The sequence below is a fragment of the Mauremys reevesii genome, linkage group 5 (assembly GCF_016161935.1).
Source record: "Mauremys reevesii isolate NIE-2019 linkage group 5, ASM1616193v1, whole genome shotgun sequence".
NCBI classification, from domain to species: domain Eukaryota; kingdom Metazoa; phylum Chordata; order Testudines; family Geoemydidae; genus Mauremys; species Mauremys reevesii.
The window spans coordinates 87,660,419-87,681,021 of record NC_052627.1 but is presented as its reverse complement, the minus strand read 5'-3'; the positions used below and the strand labels follow the sequence as shown (position 1 = coordinate 87,681,021).

The following is a 20,603-nucleotide window of genomic DNA, read 5'->3' as shown; positions in this document are numbered from 1 at the left end:
GGAAAAACCCCACCTAGTGAGCAGTGAAATGCATCCCCAGGGCATGGGTGTAGTGTGCTCCAACACTCCCCGGGGATCCCTTATCTTTTTATAAGACCAAATGCTGGAGTCCTGGTTTCAGTCTTTCCCCAAATATAACTCTTATTTCCTTCAACAAGAATACTGCCAGCCTGGGGTCCCGGCCCTGCCCACATAGAGTGGGTACCTACCTTCTCCCTGGTTCTCGCCAATTCTCTTCCTCTTTCTCTCTGCACTGAGCTGAGGGTGGGGGTTCACTGAGCACAGGGCTGGGGGTGAAGGAGCAGGCTGGGGGTTGGGGTGCAGGGTCTGGCCAGGAGCTAGAATGAGGGAGGGGGCTCAGGGTTGGGGCAGGAGGTTTGAGTGTGGAGTTCTTATCTGGGCAGCTCCCATTTGGTGCAAGGGGTGCAGGTGGGAATATGGGGTGGGGGTGCAGGAGCTCCCATTTGGTGCTCAGGGTCGGGGGTGGGGATGTGGGGGATACAAGAGTCAGGGCATAGGGTGTGGGGGGGCTGGGTATGTGTGGGGAGTACAGGAGTCAGGGCAGGGTGGGTGTGGAGTGCAGGAGTCAGGGCAGAGGGCTAGGGGGTGGTGAGCTGGGATCAACGGGGTGCTCCCAGCCTCCTGCCCTGAGCGCCTCACGGCAGGGGGCTGGAGGGATACGCCCCACTCCTGCCTCCCTTCCCCGCATCCTTACCGGTCTGAGCAGCAAGGGTGCTGGGGCTGCTCTTCTCCCCTCCCTCGCAAGGGCCATCGGCGGCAGGGAGGGAGAGGAGGTGGGGCTCGACACAGCATGCTGGGGAAAGAGGCGGGGGAGGGGGAAGCTTGGCTGCCGGCGGAGCCTACCATACAGCAGCAGCCCGCAGGACCAAGCTTGCATCTGCCCCCGCCGGAGAGAGTGGTAGGCGGGGGGTGGAGAAGAGCGGTCTGGGTCAGGCAGCATTTTTAATGGCATGCTGCTGCCTGACGGGGTCTGGCTCAGCCTGCTGCCGGGACCCCAGCAGGCAGCAGCATGCCATTAAAAATCGGCTCACGTGCCGTCTTTGGCACGCGTGCCATAGGTTGCTGACCCCTGGTGTGGTATTTTATTAAGGATGTTGTCAAGAATGTATGACTTCTATTCATGGGTGCTTCTCTGTGATGAAAGGAGGAACATGCCAATTCAGAAGCTATTGAATACTTCACCTCAGATGAAAATAGAATATCCTCTTTTACTTCAATTTCAAGTAATAAGCATTTGTGGATTTTTAGGTGGCAGGAAAAGAAACATTCCATTCAGGCGTCAACTCATGCAGATTGATCAACCTGTCCCTCCTTCAGGAGTCAGTGCCTATCCAATTCCTCAGCCAGATGACCCGTATGTTGCAGATCTTCTTCAAGTGGCTGATAACAGGTGATTTAAAGATTTTTTTTTTTCAGAATGTTGGTAATATATGTTTGCTGTCGTAACACTGTTTTTCTCATCATTCTTTAATCTTCGACATCATATAGCATTTCATGTCTCATTGCTATGAAGCTTTGCAGCACCAATCACACATTTACTTGATTTGCTACTCTATAGCCCTTCTAGATTTTTTTTTTGGCCAAGAAGAACCTATAAGTGCATGGAGATTTAGTCATTCATGTATGTCTGTGGAAATGACACCAGAGAAATCAAATGATTTCTCTAGGAAAAGAAATAAATATTCTTTAAGAACAGTCTAGTTGTTATACTGAATATCATTTTTATTGACTGACAGTGCTCTCAATATGGAATAAAGATTACATTTCTTCATTCTTAATTTCTGTGTATGACATAAGAATGGCAATACTGGATCAGACCAATGGTCCATGTAGACCAGTATTCTGTCTTCCAACAGTGGCCAATGCCAGGTGTTTCAGAGGGAATGAATAGAACAGGTAATCATCAAATGATCCATCCCCCTGTCGCCCATTCCCAGCTTCTAGCAAACAGACGCTAGGGATACCATCCCCACTTATCTTGACTAATAGCCATTGATGGACTTGTCATCCATGAATTTATCTAGTTCTTTTTTGAACCCTCTTATAGTCTTGGCCTTCACAACATCCTCTGCCAAGGAGTTCCACAGGTTGACTGTACGTTGTATGAAGAAATACTTCCTTTTGTTTGGTTTAAACCTGCTGCCTATTAATTTCATTTGGTGACCAGTCATGATTTTATAGACATCTTTCTTATCCCTCCATTAGTCGTCTCTTTTCCAAGCTGAAAAGTCCCAGTTTTATTAATCTCTCCTCATACGGAAGCTATTCCATACCCCCAATCATTTCTGTTGCCCGTTTCTGTACCTTTTCCAATTCCAATATATCTTTTTTGAGATGGGCTGACAAGATCTGCACACAATATTCAAGATGTGGGCGTAACATGGATTTATATAGAGGCAATATGATATTTTCTGTCTTATCTGTATAATACTATAAATCTATAACACACTAGCAATGGAGATTTAATAAACAGCTTATTGTCTTAAAGCATTTCCCTTGAGATTCTACTATGGTGCCTTAAATGAATTTTAGTTCAAATACTGTGAATTGAAGCCAAGAGGGCAGTGTTTTGTGGAGAGGATGTTTCATCTTATTATATATTATATATTTTGTGTGTGTGTGTCTGTCCTTTTCTGGTTGTGTATTAAGAATGTTTGTTTGTCCTGGGAACTTGAACTTGTATAAGGCTCTAGTCATTTAAAAAAAGCTTTTCTGATATCTTCCTGATTTTCTTCTATTAAAACTCATCTACTTTTCATACTGATGCCTCTGTACCTATATTATGCATGACCGAAACTCTTCTGTTTAGTCCAATGTATCTCTTGCGGAGGCAAGGTGCAAATATTAATAGAAAACTGTTGAAACTCTATATCACTAGAATATGTATGTGTTGAATTACTGAATGAAACCAATCTGGACATATGCACTATATTGTAAATATATTTCAGAATTCATGAACTTCAGTTGGAAGTAGCCGAATTGCAGGAAAAGCTGGAGATATCTGGACGTGGGGTGAAAAATTATAGCAAACAGGTAGAATAAACACTTTAAGGGTTTGTTTGTTTGTTTTTTGCCACAGTAACACTGGGAATAGTCTGTGTATAATTTTGTATTTTTACATTACTGGAAAAGCATTAAGCATCAAATATGGTCAGAATGCGTTCTTAAATTAGTAATATTTTTCAACCCCTATTCTATACTGTTTTGTTTTTACACTTCTGGATGAAATTGCTAATGCAAAGATGTTTTCTTAAAAGATGTTTTCCTACTGTTTATGTTCTGTTTGGATCAATGATTCCATTAAATAACATATTTAGTGGCCTTTAAATTGAGGTTTTCATGTATGTATACAAGCACAAATCATTCCAGGATCACTTTGATGTACAAATATACACCCTAAGGATAATTTTTTTTGTTAAGTTTGGACTACATCTATTTGAAAACTATTTAAAAAAAATATGTATCTGGTTAGGATAAACTGTCTTTGCAGTTTTAGTCCATATGTGGTTTATTAGATTCCTGTTTTGGACTAAAGTACCAACTTTTAGACTTGCACTCTGCATATGTGGAATGATAGGTAGGATATCTTTTTACATAAAGAATATTGGCTTTTTAAACATATGTAAATAAAAAAAAAAAAGGTGATTATAGTAAATGACAAAATATTGACTTAGGGCTTGGCTACACTTGCACGTTACAGTGCAATAAAGGAGCTCCGGGCACCCTAGCTCACTCCCCATCCACACTGACAAGGCACGTAGAGCACTCTGACTCTGCAGCTACAGCGCTGCTGGTACTGCACCTTGACGAGAGGAATAATGTTTGCTGCGCCTTGGCTACAACGCACGGGCGTCAGTGTGAACGAGGTGTTGCGTTACTGTGCTCTGATTAGCCTCCGGAAATGTCCCATAATCCCCTTACGTCAAGTGGCCACTCTTGTCGTTGTTTTGAACTCCTGTAGGAATGCGGAAATGCCCTTTCAAAGCTCCGTTTCTGACAGCCGGCATGCAAGACATTAGTGTGGAATGCTGTGTGTGAGAGAGAGAAGCGGGAGGTCTGCTGCTGTCTGAATTTACAAGACAGCATGCTGACATGCTCTCAGCACCCCAAAAACCCACTCTCTCCCCCCACATACACAGAACACATTCCCGGTCACACTCCACCCCACCCCCATTGAAAAGAATGTTGCAGTCACTTGCATGCTGGGGTAGCTGCCCATAATGCACCACTCCCAATGATGCTGCAAGTGCTGCAAATGTGGCCACGCCAGTGCACAAGCAGCTGTCAGTATGGACAGACGTGCAGTAGGGAAAGCGCTGCATCTACATAGGCGGGTTTAACTCACAGCGCTCTACATCTGCCAAGTGTAGCCATGCCCTCAGTTTAAATTAATGGGGAACAGGTGTTTTAAAAATATCTCAGAAACAGGGTATATGTGCAGACTTAAAATTACAAATATTTTGAAACCAAATAGTTTAATAACATCTACTACTCTACTTAAATTGGGTCTTGGTTATTAAGATTTTAGTTTTCTCATCCAAAAGCGGATTTCTTTTGAAACTGATGAATTCTTGCTAATTTTTTAGGGTAAATTTAAATCTTTTCTTGGAGTTCTACCTTCACCATGTTTTCTCTGACAGTGAGAAAACATGTGGCCTTGTCCCCCCCACCACTAGCCTCACTTCCTTCTCTCTCTTTTTCTCTCTCCCTCCCCCACAAAGCCTCTTTTCAGAGAGAGCCTTGTGAATGTAAACCAGTTAAAATAGCTTGCTAGGGATGATAGTTTGTCACTGATTCCCCTCCTCCACCCAAAAAAATTCTTGTGCTGTTTATAGCCCACCAAACAGCTACCCCACAGCTGATCTTGTGATTCATGAAACCCACAGCTATGCCTGCTTTAATTTTTAGTGGGGGGAGATCCCCAGATAATTTTGTAGCTCTAACGGGAGGGTAAGGTCTGTTGTTGATCTAGGGCTGCTGAAAGCTGCCTTTCAGCTGTCTGCTGCTAAGCCAGAGGTGAGCAAACTACGGCCTGCAGGCCACATCCGGCCCGCGGGATCCTCCTGCCCGGCCCTAGAGCTCCTGGCCTGGGAGGCTAGCCCCCGGCCCCTCACCTGCTGTTCCCCCTCCCCCACAGCCTCAGCTCACTGTGCCACTGGCACAATGCTCTGGGTGGCGGGGCTGCGAGCTCTTGTAGAGCTGTAGAGCCACAGCCTGACCCGGCACTCTGTGCTGCGCAGTGGCATGGCTGGCTCCAGCCAGGCGGCGCAGCTGCCTGTCCTGGTGCTCTGGGTGGCGCAGCTGTAGCACTGCCAGCCACTGGTGCTCCAAGCAGTGCGGTAAGGGGGCAGAGAGCGGGGGGGGGGGGGTTGGATAGAGGGCAGAGGAGTTCGGAGTGGTGGTCAGGGGACAGGGGTGTGGATAGGGGTTGGGACAGTCAGAGGACAGGGAACAGGGGGATTGAATGGGGGCAGGGGTCCTGGGTGGGCAGTCAGGAATGAGAGGAGGGGTTGGATGGGGCGGCAGGGGGCAGTTGGGGCGGGAGGTCTGGGGGCGGTCAGGGGACTGAGAGCAGGGGAGGGTGGATGGAGCAGGGGTGTGGGGGGGGTGGATGGGGCAGGAGTCCTGGGGAGGCCGTCAGGGGATGAGAAGTGGGTGGGGGCCTTGCCACGCCTGGCTGTTTGGGGAGGCACAGCCTCCCCTAACTGGCCCTCCATACAATTTCGGAAACCCGATGTGGCCCTCAGGCCAAAAAGTTTGCCCGCCCCTGTATTAAGCCAACTCTTCTGTTGAGGAGTCAGAGTGACCTCAGGCCACAAGAAGTATCTCATTAGTGTCAGATACCTAGATCTAGTCATTTATGCTTGGGTCTTGGAGCAGGGGAAGTTTGTATTCCACACTGACTTGCTTTCTGCCTCAATTGCTCTGCTTGTAAAATGGAGGTAATAATCCTAACCTTCCCCACAATGGCAGTCATGTGATTATCACTGGTGTGAAAAGCACCTCTTAAGTGCTGTGTATAATATTAGAAAGGGAGCTGAGGAAGGACCTAGAAGGGACAGTGGATAACATGGTGGAATATATAGGACAGAGATGAGAATACTTGGGTTCTAGAGGGGGGTGGTAGAGACAGTGTAACCCAGGAAGAAATAAAGCAGTGGACAGCAAAATGGGAACAAATGTGAAAAAGAGGAAGATAGATGTTGTCTTTCAAACAGAATGATCAAGGATAGAAATGAGAACAAAATGGTGTGGAGATGAAAGTAAAGAACTAATAAGGAAAGGGAAGAAACAAGAAAAGCACAGATTTTTAGGTTCATGAATTTTATGTATTGTGCTTCCCTGGAGACTGAACATTTTTAGGGAAAATGATGGGATTTTGAGTGATTAAGTTACATTAATATTGTTGACTAGTTGGGGTTTTCTAGTTAAATTGGAGAAAAGACAAAGAAAATCACCTACTCTGTATGTATCCATTCTTTGTGAATGAGAGCCCTAGCAGTCCGAGTCCCTACAATATATGGAGAATTGTCCCTTAATATATGTTTTTAAATACTCACTATGCACATTATCCATCATAATCATCTGGTCTTCAGTTCTACCACAGCAGAGAAGTTTGATGTTAGCCTGAAAATTTGGAGAGAGGGATACAAAAGTCATTCTAATGGTCCTTCCAAAAATTCTAATGCCAGTCCTGTGCCATAATGTGATGTGATTACTGGTGTGGGAGAGCAGCAAAGAGTCCTGTGGCACCTTATAGACTAAGTAATAGCAAAATTGTTTCTCACACCCTCCCCAAAATGCAAAGCTGTCATTGCAAACAGTCATAAATGATAAAAACATCACACTGGAGTCTGACACTTTTTCTGATACTTTATCCAATTTGGAACATACAGCAAGAAGATATTTATACATACAGAGAACATGAAAAGGTGGAAGTAGCCATACCAACTGTAAGAGGCCAATCAATTGAGATGAGCTATCATCAACAGGAGAAAAAAAACTTTTGAAGTGATAATTAGTATAATGACAGGTTTCAGAGTAGCAGCCGTGTTAGTCTGTATCTGCAAAAAGAACAGGAGTACTTGTGGCACCTTAAAGACTAACAAATTTATTTTAGCATGAGCTTTCGTGAGCTGCATCTGAAGAAGTGAGCTGTAGCTCACGAAAGCTCATGCTAAAATAAATTTGTTAATTAGTATAATGAATCTAATTCCCCATGTTAAGTATCCTCACACCTTCTATGGGTCATCTCAATTATCACTTCAAAAGTTTTTTTTTTCTCCTGCTGATGATAGCTCATCTCAATTAATTGGCCTCTTACAGTTGGTATGGCTACTTTCACCTTTTCATGTTCTCTGTATGAATAAATATCTTCTTGCTGTATGTTCCAGTCTATGCATCCAATGAAGTGGGCTGTAGCCCACAAAAGCGTATGCTCAAATAAATTTTAGTCTCTAAGGTGCCACAAGTACTCCTGTTCTTTTTGTGGATACAGACTAACACGGCTGCTACTCTGAAATTTATCCAATTTAACTTCCCTGATAACCCTGAATAACCCTCAAAGGAGTTTATCACCAGCTGAAACTGAGGTATTTTCAGTCTGTGATGAAATGCTAGCAAAACTATATCCAGCTTCTCCAGAGACCTTCTTTGTCAGTGATTTAAAGGTAGTGATAGAGGAATAGAAGTTTCAATCTACAGTTGTTGGTTGCTTGTTCTCAGGATATTCTTGTAGGCAAGTGTGTTTAATTTGAATTTTCTTGTGGGTCACAAATAAATATAACCTGTAACACTACTTAGTACTAAGGAGGTGATGGTAAGCTCCTTTCTCCCCTGTATTGAGAGCTCGAGCCTTAGGCTGTACAAACAAGTCAGGCAAAAGATCCAGAAACCGAAATCTCCACTGCCTTTCCCACAACCACTTCCTTCACCTCCTGCCCCGACCATGATCCAGCCATCCCAGCCCCTTAGTTGTCTTTCCTTTGGTCACAATGCAGCTTAAACAGATAAAATAACTCCGTTCTCTCAGGGTGCAAAGGTACACCAATTCATGGCTGTTTCAAAAGCAGCTCTTTCAAAAATCTCCCTGAAAGCAATCTTTTTTCCTATTGAGTATATACCTGGATTTCTTGCCACTCCTTATAACCAGGTACTTCCCAGTGTTTTTGGTTGGTCTTGTCTGAGTCCCAGCAGTTGATTTTCTTTTGCTGTTCCTACCTTCCAGGCTAGTCGTCTGGAGAGTTAGAGATGTAGCTGTCTTTGGTCTGGATTTCCTGTACATTGCCTGCCTTCCTGCCTGCATAGGGGCCTGACCAGGAATTCTAGTCTTTTTCCAGTCCTTAGATGAGTATTGCATCCAGTCACACCAACTGTGGCCTTTTCATACCAGTGCACCAAACATGAGGCTATCTCATGTCGAAGTCCCATCTTCTCTTTGCCACAGCATTTTTCTTCCTTCCTCCTCAAGTGGAGGCTTTTCAAAATATTCAAGACAAGGTCGGTAATTCAAATGATCTTACCCCTTACTTTATTTTTGGTCAGGTCAGATTGTATAAAATTCTTTGTTGACATTTGAATGCATATTATTGCTTAGTTTAGAACAAAGTACTGGGCATCTTGAAATCTTTTCATATTGAAACTCTGTTCTTCTGTTATTCTAAGCTCAGATACCAGAGATTCTTCCCAAATAGCTTTGAAAACATCAGTTTCCAATATCAGATTGAGTAAAAGGAAGGAAGGAAAGAACAATGTTAAGTCGGACCTTTACAAAGTAAAATCCTTTGATATTTTCTGGTTTTAAAATAATTTCTAAACTCTTATCTTAATGCATTTTCCTCTGAGACAAGCAAATCCGGATATCTATAAAATAAAATGGACAGTACCTACAGGAGCACCAGAAGTAATGCACCAGTGACCTTAGAAAGCTTGTTGCCATTGTCTGAATCATTGACTTGGCCACCAGACACAATCAAATTATAACCTCTTTTTTTTTCCCCTAAGGAATGTGCAGGATATTAGAGGTGACAAAAATCCTTCATTATCCAAATAAGCAATATATTACTGTAATCTGTTTATGCCTGTTGTGTGGCTGCAATTTTGATAACTTGCACTCATGCATAAAAATATTCCTCATTCAGTTAAAGCCAGTGGCTCTCAACCTTTCCAGACTATTGTACCCCGGACCTTTCAGGAGTCAGATTTCTCTTGCGTACCCCAAGTTTCACCTCACTTAAAAACTATTTGCTTACAAAATCAGCCATAGAAATACAAAAGTGTCACAGCACACTATTACTGAAACATTGCTTACTTTCTCATTTTTCCATATAATTATAAAATAAATATTTTGGAATATAAATTTTGTACTTACATTTCAGCATATAGAGCAGTATAAACAAGTAATTGTATGAAATTTTAGTTTGTACTGACTTTTCTAGTGCTTTTTATGTAGCTTGTTATAAAAGTATGCAAATATCTAGATGAGTTGATGTACCCTCTGGAAGACTGCTGCATACCCCCAGAGGTATGTGTACCCCTGGTTGAGAACTACTGTTTTAAGCAATGCTGCTTATAATTGACTGACGTAGCATATTTGTTGCAAAGTATTGGTTAAGGGTACCCTTTGTATGCGTTAGCTGGCAGTATGGTAGTGTGCCTGAGAAAGCATTATTGGCACATGAATAAGCTACATTATGGAATACCAATACTTAGATACTAACAAATTTATTTGAGCATAAGTTTTGTGGGCTACAGCCCACTTCATCGGATGCATAGAATGGAATATATAGTAAGGAAATATATATACAAACACAGAGAACGTGAAAAGGGGGGAATTTTAATTAAGATAAGCAGTATCCTGTTCATCTACTCCTGCTCCTTACTATATGTTCCATTCTGTGCATCTGATTAAGTGGGCTGTAGCCCACAAAAGCTTATGCTCAAATAAATTTGTTAGTCCCTAAGGTGCCACAAGTACTCCTGTTCTTTTTGTGGATACAGACTAACACGGCTGATACTCTGAAACCTGTCAATACTTAGATGTTTCACTTTTGAATCTGTTTAGTAAGCTTCTTTACTTTTTTTAATGAGAATGTGCTTGTGGAAAACATTTGACATTGGGAATACACTTGAAAAACACTTTTTTTGCCAATTTATACATGTCAATCATAATAACCATTAATAACAAAGACATGATTGAACTCATGCTTTGAATTTTGAAAACATCTATGTATTTTGCATTTTGCGTTCTTGAATTTCTAAGATCTGTGCCTTTGCTGTACTTTGCATATGTGCTTTCTATTCCCTTTTTGTGCCTATTATTTACTCTTTTAAAGATATGTATTTGGACAGGATATTTTTTTCAAGCAACTTCTCAAATTTAATTTTTACCGCAGATTCATTTCTTTTCATTTTAAATGAACACAAACCACTATGTTGTTTTTCTTGTACTGTTACCAAAAATAAATACATAAATTTAAATGGGGATGAACAAAATGGTGGAGGGGGGAATATTCTTTTAAAATATTGAACATTTTCAACTTAAAAGTGGTAAATATAATAAAGTAAGCAGTGGCGTTTTCCCAGCCAGGCCACTGCCTTTAATGTTCTAGAGATTTTAAATTTTCAGATTTCCTCTTACAGTATGCCATCCAGTTACATATTTATTATTATTATTGTGACAAACAAATGGCTAGCAACTTTGAATTCAATCTGTTTAATGTATACAAAAATAGTAGAGGTTTTCTAAGGCTGCTAGGAGATAAATAAGCACTTGAAAAGAATAAATATTTTCTCCCTAAAGGTTGAACTGAGAGATAGAGAGATAGAACGTTTAGTACTAGCACTGGATGGTGGTCGCTCTCATGATGTTATATCTTTGGAATCCAGAAGTAAAAGTAACGAGAAGCTTATTGCCCATTTAAATTTGCAGGTAACACATTTATGCACATTAGTTTGTCAAATTTAGAAATACTTGCAACCTATAAATTACTTGTAGCTCCTCTTTTTAAAAAGTATGTTTTGTGTTAGAAACAAGATCAGCTTAAGAGGCTTCATTTAAAATTGCATCATGTCTTTTGTTACCAGTTTATTTTTAAATGACTTAATGTTTATGTTTAGAATAGTTTCAGTTTATAACCCAAAGGTCTCAGTTTCTTACTAAAAATTTTTGGTAAGACATCTGTGTTTAGTAACTTTCATTTTGTTATGTTCAAACTGTAAAATTTCTGTATGATGTTTGGACTAATTTGAAAACAGTAAAGTTTTTGTTCGGTCTTTTATATTTTTTTTCTGTGTGTGAGGGACTGAAACTGTGCACTGAAAAGAGAAGTTACTTACAAATAACTGATTCTTCAACTACATTGTCTTTGCAGATACACTTGTGTCTTTGGCATCATAAGGTCAGAGAATCTGGAAAAGTGGTGCCTTTGAGCCATGCAATTCCCCCGAAACATTCACATGTTCATAGCATGTGTATCAGGAGTATTAATCTGCAAAGGCAATTCTGACTGAGAAGTAGAAATAAGTATCTCAAGCAAAACTTTAAAAGTAAAACTAGCAACTTTAAATAGTAACTGTTAAAGAATGTTGAACAATTGATATTCCAAAATTGAAAATAAATGTGTTTTTAAAAAGTAGAAAATTTGCATACATTGTTTAACTGAAGATCAAAATTAGTGAAGTGAGTAATTTAGGCTGCAATCCTGCAAACACTCATGAAGGTGGGTAATTTTGCTCGTGTGTGTTATCTCATTGAAGTCAATTTTATAAACCCTTTGTACTTATTTTTAAAAATGGTACTGAGAGGTAAAACAAACACAACAGTAGACCTCTTAAAAGGAAGCATTTATTTTGTCTTAAGTTGCATTATTTTCCTGTATTCATAATGTAATAGCACAGTGAGATAATATGGAGTGGAGATTGCAGCTCCTGCTTTATAGGACTTCTGTAGTGAAGGAGCACCCTATGTCTGGGGAAATGAATGAGAGCATCTATATGGGGATATACGTATCCCCATTTAATCCCCTCCCCCCATTTCTGCTCTGTTCCCTGATACTCCAGTTCCCTAGAACATAAAGGGAACCGATGGGTCATTCTTTGTTCCCCTTGTACTGCTGCTCCTCTTTACTGTCCCCACCCCTCATGTCTCCAGTGGTCCACGGAATGCATTTCCCTAGCTACTAGCAATGCTTGTCTAATGAGTCTCTGGGATTTATTAGAGCGAGCACTGCTGATAACTGTGTATCTAGTTAGCTTATATGGCCCCCATTATTGTAATATCTGAGCACCTCAGAATGTTTGTTTTATTTATTCTCACAACATCCTTGTGAACAGTAGAAGTATCATTATCCCAGTATACAGATATGGAACTGAGGCACAGAGAGACTAAGGGTATGTTTCAACTTTGAGATGGGGGTGTGGTTCCCAGCCTGAGGATATATCCTCGTGCTAGCCCTCATTGAGAGACCATGCTAAAAATGCTGTGGCAGCACGATGGGCTAGCTACCCTGAATACTTGCCCATTGGAGTCCCTATAAACATACTCTGGTAAGCTAGCCCTTCCCACAGCTCATGTTGCCATGGCTACACTCTGTTTTTAGTTTGCTAGCCTGATGAGGGCTAGTGCAAGTCTGTCTCCTCAAGCTAGGAATCACACCCCCCCTATCGCCAAGTGTAGATATACCCAAAGTTGTTTGCCCAAGGTCATGCACACAGGAGGTCAAGGGCAGAGCAGCAAATGGAATCTGGGTCTCAAGAGTCCCAGGCTAATGCTCTGACCACTGGTCCATCCTTCTTCTCCAGGTAGGCAAACTCCTTCCCTAGGTGACATTGGTGGAAATTCAAGGTCAGGAATGTGGGGGTAGTGATATCCCTTCAGTACCTTGGGTGGGGGGAAAGGTATTGGGGTTGTCAAGGTACATAGTAGGAATGGGTAGAAGAGAGCAAGTGGGGACTTGTGAGGGACATAGATTCTCCATCCATTAATGCCCCCAAGGCTGTGGTAGGGGTGAATATATGGAGACTTGGATGCTCACCCATTAATGTCCTTCAGGAATGGTGCAGGCTTGCAACCTCAATACTCCAGCGCCCTTAGCTTGGCTACGCACTTCCCAGGTTTCTGATGTTTGTGTTTTTTATTACAATACTAAGGTCAGGTACTAGCACTTGCGTCACTCAAGGGTGTGAGTGACCTAAGTTATACTGACCTAAGCGCCGGTGTGGACAGTGCTATGTCGGCAGGAGAGCTTCTCCCGCCAACGTAGCTACCATCTGTCAAGGAAGTGGATTTATTATGCCGACAGGAGAGCTCTCTCCTGTCACCATAGAGTGTCTTCACCAGACGTGCTATAGTGGCGCAGCTGCATCACTGCAGCTCTGCTGATGTAGCGCTTCTAGTGTAGACTAGCCCTAAGCTTCTTGTAAAGGTGATAGTGGGTCTTAACTCCACACTTCTTGGTTTCTCAGCATTTGGGTTCTGGAAATTAAATTCATGTTTTGGTAGGGTTCAGGGAGCTCAAGGCACTGCTGAGTGTCTACCTCCTTAACTCCATGTTAATCTTTATATATATATATATATATATATAATATTAACTTTTATTACTTTTTAAGAATAGGAAAAACTGCAATTTTTTACAAGGAGAGATGTTTGTTTTTAATGTGTAAAGCAGGTACACTGATTCAGAAACAGTGGAAGAGGTATTCTACTATCTTTAATAATATTTGACAATTTTGTATTTAATATTGTTGTTTTAATTATAAATACATCATAGGTTGAATATCTTCAGCAAACAAACAGAGAGCTTGAGAATCGCATACAAGACCTTTTGGACACCAAACAAAATGTCACTAGTGAAGTGGTTCATTTAAGCAATAAAAATGAAGAACTATGCCAAGAACTGAGTGAGATAGACCATTTGGCACAGCAGTTGGAAAGACACAAAGAAATTGTGCTTGAGACTGCTGATAAGGAAATTGGGGAAGCTAAGGTAAGCAAGTACTGTAATTTTCCATGTTGTTATGGATCTGATCCAACTCCCATTCAAGTCAGAGGAGTTGAATCTGCATTTAAAGGATACAAGGATTATTTTCCTACCACAAATCAAAACATTATGAAATGTATTTGGAATGTTGTATAGAATTTCTCATTGAAAGGTGACGATCCTTACTCCTTGATTAAACATATATTTTTGTTACTGTGGTATCACAAAGCTTTGTATAGTACTATAAAGTACCATAAAATTTTGTTTGGCTTCATTCTTGGTACTTTGTGTTTAAGATTTTGTTCTCTGTTCTATTAAGAATGAGCAGGAAAATGCACAAAATAGGCCAGCATGCATGCTAATAGAAGAGAGATTATTTCTCTTATTTTGTCACTTTACTGTTTTAGGCAAGACAGTTATTTAAAGGGTAGTTAGCTTCTGGAAGGAAGAAGACTGTTTAAAAAAAAAAAAAAATCCTGAGACCAAGAACTCCTGAGACAAGATAAATCTTTGTAACAATGATAATTGGGTTTGGAGGGTTCTGCGCTGAGGAATCAAGCAATAGCTCATTTAATCACTATGTTCTAAGCGGAATATAAGTCTGTGTGCAGCAAATTTTAGACATTTTCGGTACTACTGTGCTTTATTCAATAAATAGCATGGAAATTAAGCTCTTGATCAAGTAAGTGATGACTAGTGTATTCTTAGATATTAAGTTCAGCTTACATAGCATTTTACTGCTTACATGTACTTAGAATTTAGCAAAGTAGAAATCACTTTCTAAGTAAATTGTATATTTCTCACAAAAATATTTTGTACATAATCTCAGGAGTATTTGATTTTAAAGGAATTATTATAATTTAGAATACTTAATTTTTATTGTATGTTAACTTTGATTAATAGAAAGAAATTAAAAGAAAACATAGTGAAATACAGGATCTTGAAGAAACAATAGCGAGACTTAAGTCAGTAAGTAAAACAACCTTTTCAAATTGAGGTTTCTTCAGGTAACTCCAATTAAATTGTGATTTCTTTTTTTCAGTTTATCATATCTTGTATAGAATGTTTTAACATGCATTCATCCTTATGAGATAAATTGTTTAATTTACAGGAAGGAAAAGATCTGTTAGCTTTTTTAAAACAGAAAATGTATATAGGCATGAATATCTTCCATAATATTTAAGAACTTTAATAAAATAGCTTAGAGAGTAGATTTCAAAGTTAAAAAGCTGAATGAGCCATCCTATCATTTTGTTGTAAATTTGAATAAACTAAAGAAAACAATTCTGTAGACAAATGGTTTGGTTAAGCATTGTAGTTTTCTTTTTGTATTTGTTTCTACATGTTGTATTACAAAAGACTTTTCTGTGTAAAGTACAATCTTTTCCTTGAGTTTTCCCTGTTATCATTTCTCCTTCCCCAATGTCACAGTCCTTAATTTGTAATGGTATAATTATTTTCACCACACCCAAGTAGGACATTATATGAAGAAAATTCTCTAAAGAAACTGCTGAATCTCTTAATCAGGACTGCCAACATTTTACTCAGCACTTGCTAGGTTGGAGACAAAGTTTAAAAGCCCAGATGAAAAATACCTGTGTCCCCATGTCCTTTAAAGTCTGTCTCCTGTAGTTCAAAACAACACATCGTGTAGTGGCACTGTTTAAGTATTGTATAAAATATGCTTTTAAAAAAGCATTCAATTAGTAGGATGATCTAATAATAGAAAAAATCTGCACCAAATAGTATTTGAGCAGATACAGAACTAGTTGAATACAACAAAATATTGTCATACAAATTATTTAACTAATGCCAATTAAATTAATCAAATATTTTATAAAAGCAGCAAAGAATCCTGTGGCACCTTATAGACTAACAGACGTTTTGCAGCATGAGCTTTCGTGGGTGAATACCCACTTCGTCGGATGCAAGTAGTGGAAATTTCCAGGGGCAGGTATATATATGCAAGCAAGAAGCAAGCTAGAGATAACGAGGTTAGTTCAATCAGGGAGGATGAGGCCCTGTTCTAGCAGTTGAGGTGTGAAAACCAAGGGAGGAGAAACTGGTTTTGTAGTTGACAAGCCATTCACAGTCTTTGTTTAATCCTGAGCTGATGGTATCAAATTTGCAGATGAACTGAAGCTCAGCAGTTTCTCTTTGAAGTCTGGTCCAGAAGTTTTTTTGCTGCAGGATGGCCACCTTAAGATCTGCTATTGTGTGGCCAGGGAGGTTGAAGTGTTCTCCTACAGGTTTTTGTATATTGCCATTTCTAATGTCTGATTTGTGTCCATTTATCCTTTTCCGTAGAGACTGTCCAGTTTGGCCGATGTACATAGCAGAGGGGCATTGCTGGCATATGACGGCGTATATTACATTGGTGGACGTGCAGGTGAATGAACCGGTGATGGTGTGGCTGATCTGGTTAGGTCCTGTGATGGTGTCGCTGGTGTACATATGTGGGCAGAGTTGGCATCGAGGTTTGTTGCATGGATTGGTTCCTGAGCTAGAGTTACTATGGTGCGGTGTGCAGTTACTGGTGAGAATATGCTTCAGGTTGTCTGTGGGCGCGGACTGGCCTGCCACCCAAGGCCTGTGAAAGTGTGGGATCATTGTCCAGGATGGGTTGTAGATCCCTGATGATGCGTTGGAGGGGCTTTAGCTGGGGACTGTATGTGATGGCCAGTGGAGTCCTGTTGGTTTCTTTCTTGGGTTTGTCTTGCAGTAGGAGGCTTCTGGGTACACGTCTGGCTCTGTTGATCTGTTTCCTTATTTCTTCGTGCGGGTACTGTAGTTTTGAGAATGCTTGGTGGAGATTTTGTAGGTGTTGGTCTCTGTCTGAGGGGTTAGAGCAGATGTGGTTGTACCTCAGTGCTTGGCTGTAGACAATGGATCATGTGGTGTGCCCGGGATGGAAGCTGGAGGAGAATTTTTCCAGAGTCTCCTTCCACCACAATTTCAACAGCTTCCACCCCACCATCAACCTCAGCCTGGACCAATCTACACGGGAGGTCCACTTCCTAGACACCACGGTGCAAATAAGCGATGGTCACATTAACACCACCCTATACCGAAAACCTACTGACCGCTACGCCTACCTTCATGCCTCCAGCTTCCAACATATGTGAGCAATGCCCCTCTGCTATGTACATCGGCCAAACTGGACAGTCTCTACAGAAAAGGATAAATGGACACAAATCAGATATTAGGAATGGCAATATACAAAAACCTGTAGGAGAACACTTCAACATCCCTGGCCACACAATAGCAGATCTTAAGGTGGCCATCCTGCAGCAAAATAACTTCTGGACCAGACTTCAAAGAGAAACTGCTGAGCTTCAGTTCATCTGCAAATTTGACACCATCAGCTCAGGATTAAACAAAGACTGTGAATGGCTTGTCAGCTACAAAACCAGTTTCTCCTCCCGTGGTTTTCACACCTCAACTGCTAGAACAGGGCCTCATCCTCCCTGACTGAACTAACTTCGTTATCTCTAGCTTGCTTCTTGCTTGCATATATATACCTGCCCCTGGAAATTTCCACTACTTGCATCCAACAAAGTGGGTATTCATCCACGAAAGCTCATGCTCCAAAACGTCTGTTAGTCTGTAAGGTGCCACAGGATTCTTTGCTGCTTTTACAGATACAGACTAACATGGTTACCCCTCTGATACAAATATTTTATATTTACGAAATACTGTTTGATCAGACCTGCTTACTAAAAAATCTTGCTTTAGTTGTATCTTCTTTCCTTTGCTCGTTCCTCTCCACGTTTTTAAAAAATTATGTTTCCCTCTTATAGCAGCAGAATGAAACTGACCTGATTCTTCTTAGGGCTTGTCTACACTTACCGGGAGTTCGATGTGCGGCGATCGATGCATCAGCGGTCGATTTAGCGGGACCCACTAAGTCGACTGCCGATCGCTCTCCCATCAACTCCTGTATTCCACCTGAATGAGAAGCGCAAGGGGAGTTGACGGGAGACTGTCTCCATTTGATATTGCATAGTGTAGACCCCGCGGTAAGTAGATCTAAGTACGTCAACTTCAGCTATGTTATTCACGTAGCTGAAGTTGCGTAACTTAGATCGATCTCCCCCCGTAGTGTAGACAAAGCCTTAGTTTCATTGCTGACTGCAAGGTTCTGAATGCATGATATAGCATAATGTATTTTTACTTTACACTTGATTATAATAAAAAAATTGGCACCAAAACAATACATATTAATTAACATTTAAAATTTTGTACATGGGGTTGGTTAAACAGTAGCAACATCTGATCAAAATTAGAAAATTAAGAAAATGTTAAATTATTTTATTTAAAATACTTGGCTTAATTTTTATTTAGTGACATTTTTAGGAATCTACTAACTTTTTCAGTACTTTTATTTCAGGAGTTATGTTCATGTCGAAGAGAAAAAGAGAGGCTGGCTGATGAACTCTTTGGAAAAGCAGATGAAAAACAAAATTTTGAACTATTGTTAAACCAGCTTGAGCAAGAGAAACAAAGGCTTTCAGAAAAAGTTGAAAACTTTGAAATTATAGGTAAATGTTTAAATATTAATTTCCTTAAATACATCTTTTATGATGGTTTTTTTAAAGATTAAAATCTTAAATATATTTATCCGTAAGTAGTAATAACACTAAATAGGGATCCTGTTATATTTGGAATAAAAATAATTTGTATGAAGACTTAAGGTTTTCCATCAAAATATTCCAGCTCTGAAACTGTGCATGCATGATATAATTTATCTGTAGAGTTGCATTTTTTTCTGCGTGAGGGGTGTACAGACATCTATAGTGATTTTAGGCTTTATTTGTGCTAATCTTATTAACCCTGTAGATGATACATGTCTGTCCTGAATAGTATACTCTAATTGTTAATGCAAAATAAATTGTTATGGAACTGCAGTATACTGACTGTGGCTCCTGTTCTGTTTGTTTTATTTTTTGTGTGTGTGTCTCTCTCTGTGTGTGATTTTGTTGCATACCTTCCTAGCTGCAATATATTAGAAATACTTCTAAAACTTTTAACTCGTATATTAGGCACATACAGTTAACTCTCTAGTTTTGTCAGTAAGAAAATGTATTCTATCTTCATGATCAGATTTTGTTGTAATATTTAGCAATTGTTATTGTAACTTGAGTGTGCATTCCTTAAAATAGTCTCTTACTCATATATATGCGAGTTTTGTTATTTCTTGGTTGCTTTCCTCTGCAGAACGAGAACTTGTCTTAGAAGTAGAGAGAATGAGGTTAGAATATGGTATAGCTTTTGGAGACAAGACACCTTCTCGACTAGATGCATTTGTGAAGACTTTAGAAGAAGACAGGGATTACTATAAAAGAGAGCTAGAATATCTTCAAAAGACGATAAAACGAAGAGCTAGCCCGTGCCGTAGGTCTCCAGAAAAGGTAACGCCCCCTTTATCAATGAATGGTGGAAAAAGCAATGCAGATCTGTTGCTGGAAATATTAATTCCATTCAAGAAGTGATAAAATATAATCTAAATATTAACTGCAGAAAATTATTTACCCTAATTGTCTTTTTAAATTATATTTGGAACATGAACCATAAGTAACTGTGAACCATAATAGTAATTTTCCCTCTGTTGATACTCACACCTTCTTGTCAACTGTTGAGAGTAGGCCACTTTCACCTTGATTGAAATGGCCTTGTTGGCACTGACCCCCCACTTGGTAAGGCAACTCCCATCTTTTCATGTGCTGTAATATATATATTGGTTACTATATTTTTCATTCCATGCATCTGATGAAGTAGGTTTTAGCCCACGAAAGCTTATGCCCAAATAAATTTGTTCGTCTCTAAGGTGCCACGAGGACTCCTTGTTCTTTTTGTGTATACAGAGTAACACGGCTGCTACTCTGAAACCTTCTTTTACTGTTGACATTTTTCAAGTCTTCCATTATTGCTCAATCTGTAGAAAAAGATTTTTATTTCAAATTAAAGAGGAAAGAAGCAAGAGAGATCTAAGGATGTGTCTATCTGGGTATCTAAGGTACCCTAACACGTAAGTATCTATACAACAATTAAAAATCCACAGCTGGCCTGTGCCAGGTGATTTGGGCTTGACCTAAGGGGCTGTCTAATTGCAGTGTAGATGTTAGGACTTGGACTGCAGCCTGAACCCAAACATCTACACCACAATTAAACAGCCCTCTAACCTGAGTCTCTTAGCCTGAGTCAGTTGGCATGGGCCAGCTGCAGGTATCTAATTGCTGTATAGACATACCCTACATGTTTTGTCAGGTTTTGGAAAAACTGTTCCTTGTTTGGTATTTACAGTAAAGCATAGAAACTGAATCAGGATTGGGGCTCCATTTTGCTGACTTTTGCCTAGAAATATATATTTTACAGATGTTACTAATAATGTTATATGTTAAATATATATTTAGTATTTTTTGATTTACTTTGCAGAGTGAAGATGTGAGGTTGATCACGAGGGAAAGAGATGAACTACAATCTATGTTGGATAGATTTGAAAAACACATGATAGAAATTCAATCCAATGTCAAATTACTGACTGCAGAAAGAGACAAATTAAATGTCCTTTATGAACAGGTAAGAAATTAAGGGTGTGATCTA

At 40.1% G+C, this 20,603-nt stretch overlaps 1 protein-coding gene across 9 annotated transcripts in view; it reads left to right on the top strand.

Annotated features, from left to right (window-relative positions):
• CEP135 (centrosomal protein 135) overlaps positions 1-20,603 on the top strand; it is an 82,351-nt gene that overhangs the window by 13,715 nt on the left and 48,033 nt on the right. For all 9 annotated transcript variants that reach the window (XR_005599445.1, XM_039541657.1, XM_039541659.1 and 6 more), the window contains 8 exons: positions 1,270-1,411; positions 2,970-3,054; positions 10,823-10,951; positions 13,791-14,006; positions 14,904-14,969; positions 18,391-18,541; positions 19,218-19,411; positions 20,436-20,579. Coding sequence is in view for 8 of the 9 variants with exons in the window: in XM_039541657.1 (XP_039397591.1) it covers positions 1,270-1,411; positions 2,970-3,054; positions 10,823-10,951; positions 13,791-14,006; positions 14,904-14,969; positions 18,391-18,541; positions 19,218-19,411; positions 20,436-20,579 (1,127 nt within the window). In the remaining variant the exon portion in view is untranslated. The remainder of the gene's footprint in view (positions 1-1,269; positions 1,412-2,969; positions 3,055-10,822; positions 10,952-13,790; positions 14,007-14,903; positions 14,970-18,390; positions 18,542-19,217; positions 19,412-20,435; positions 20,580-20,603) is intronic.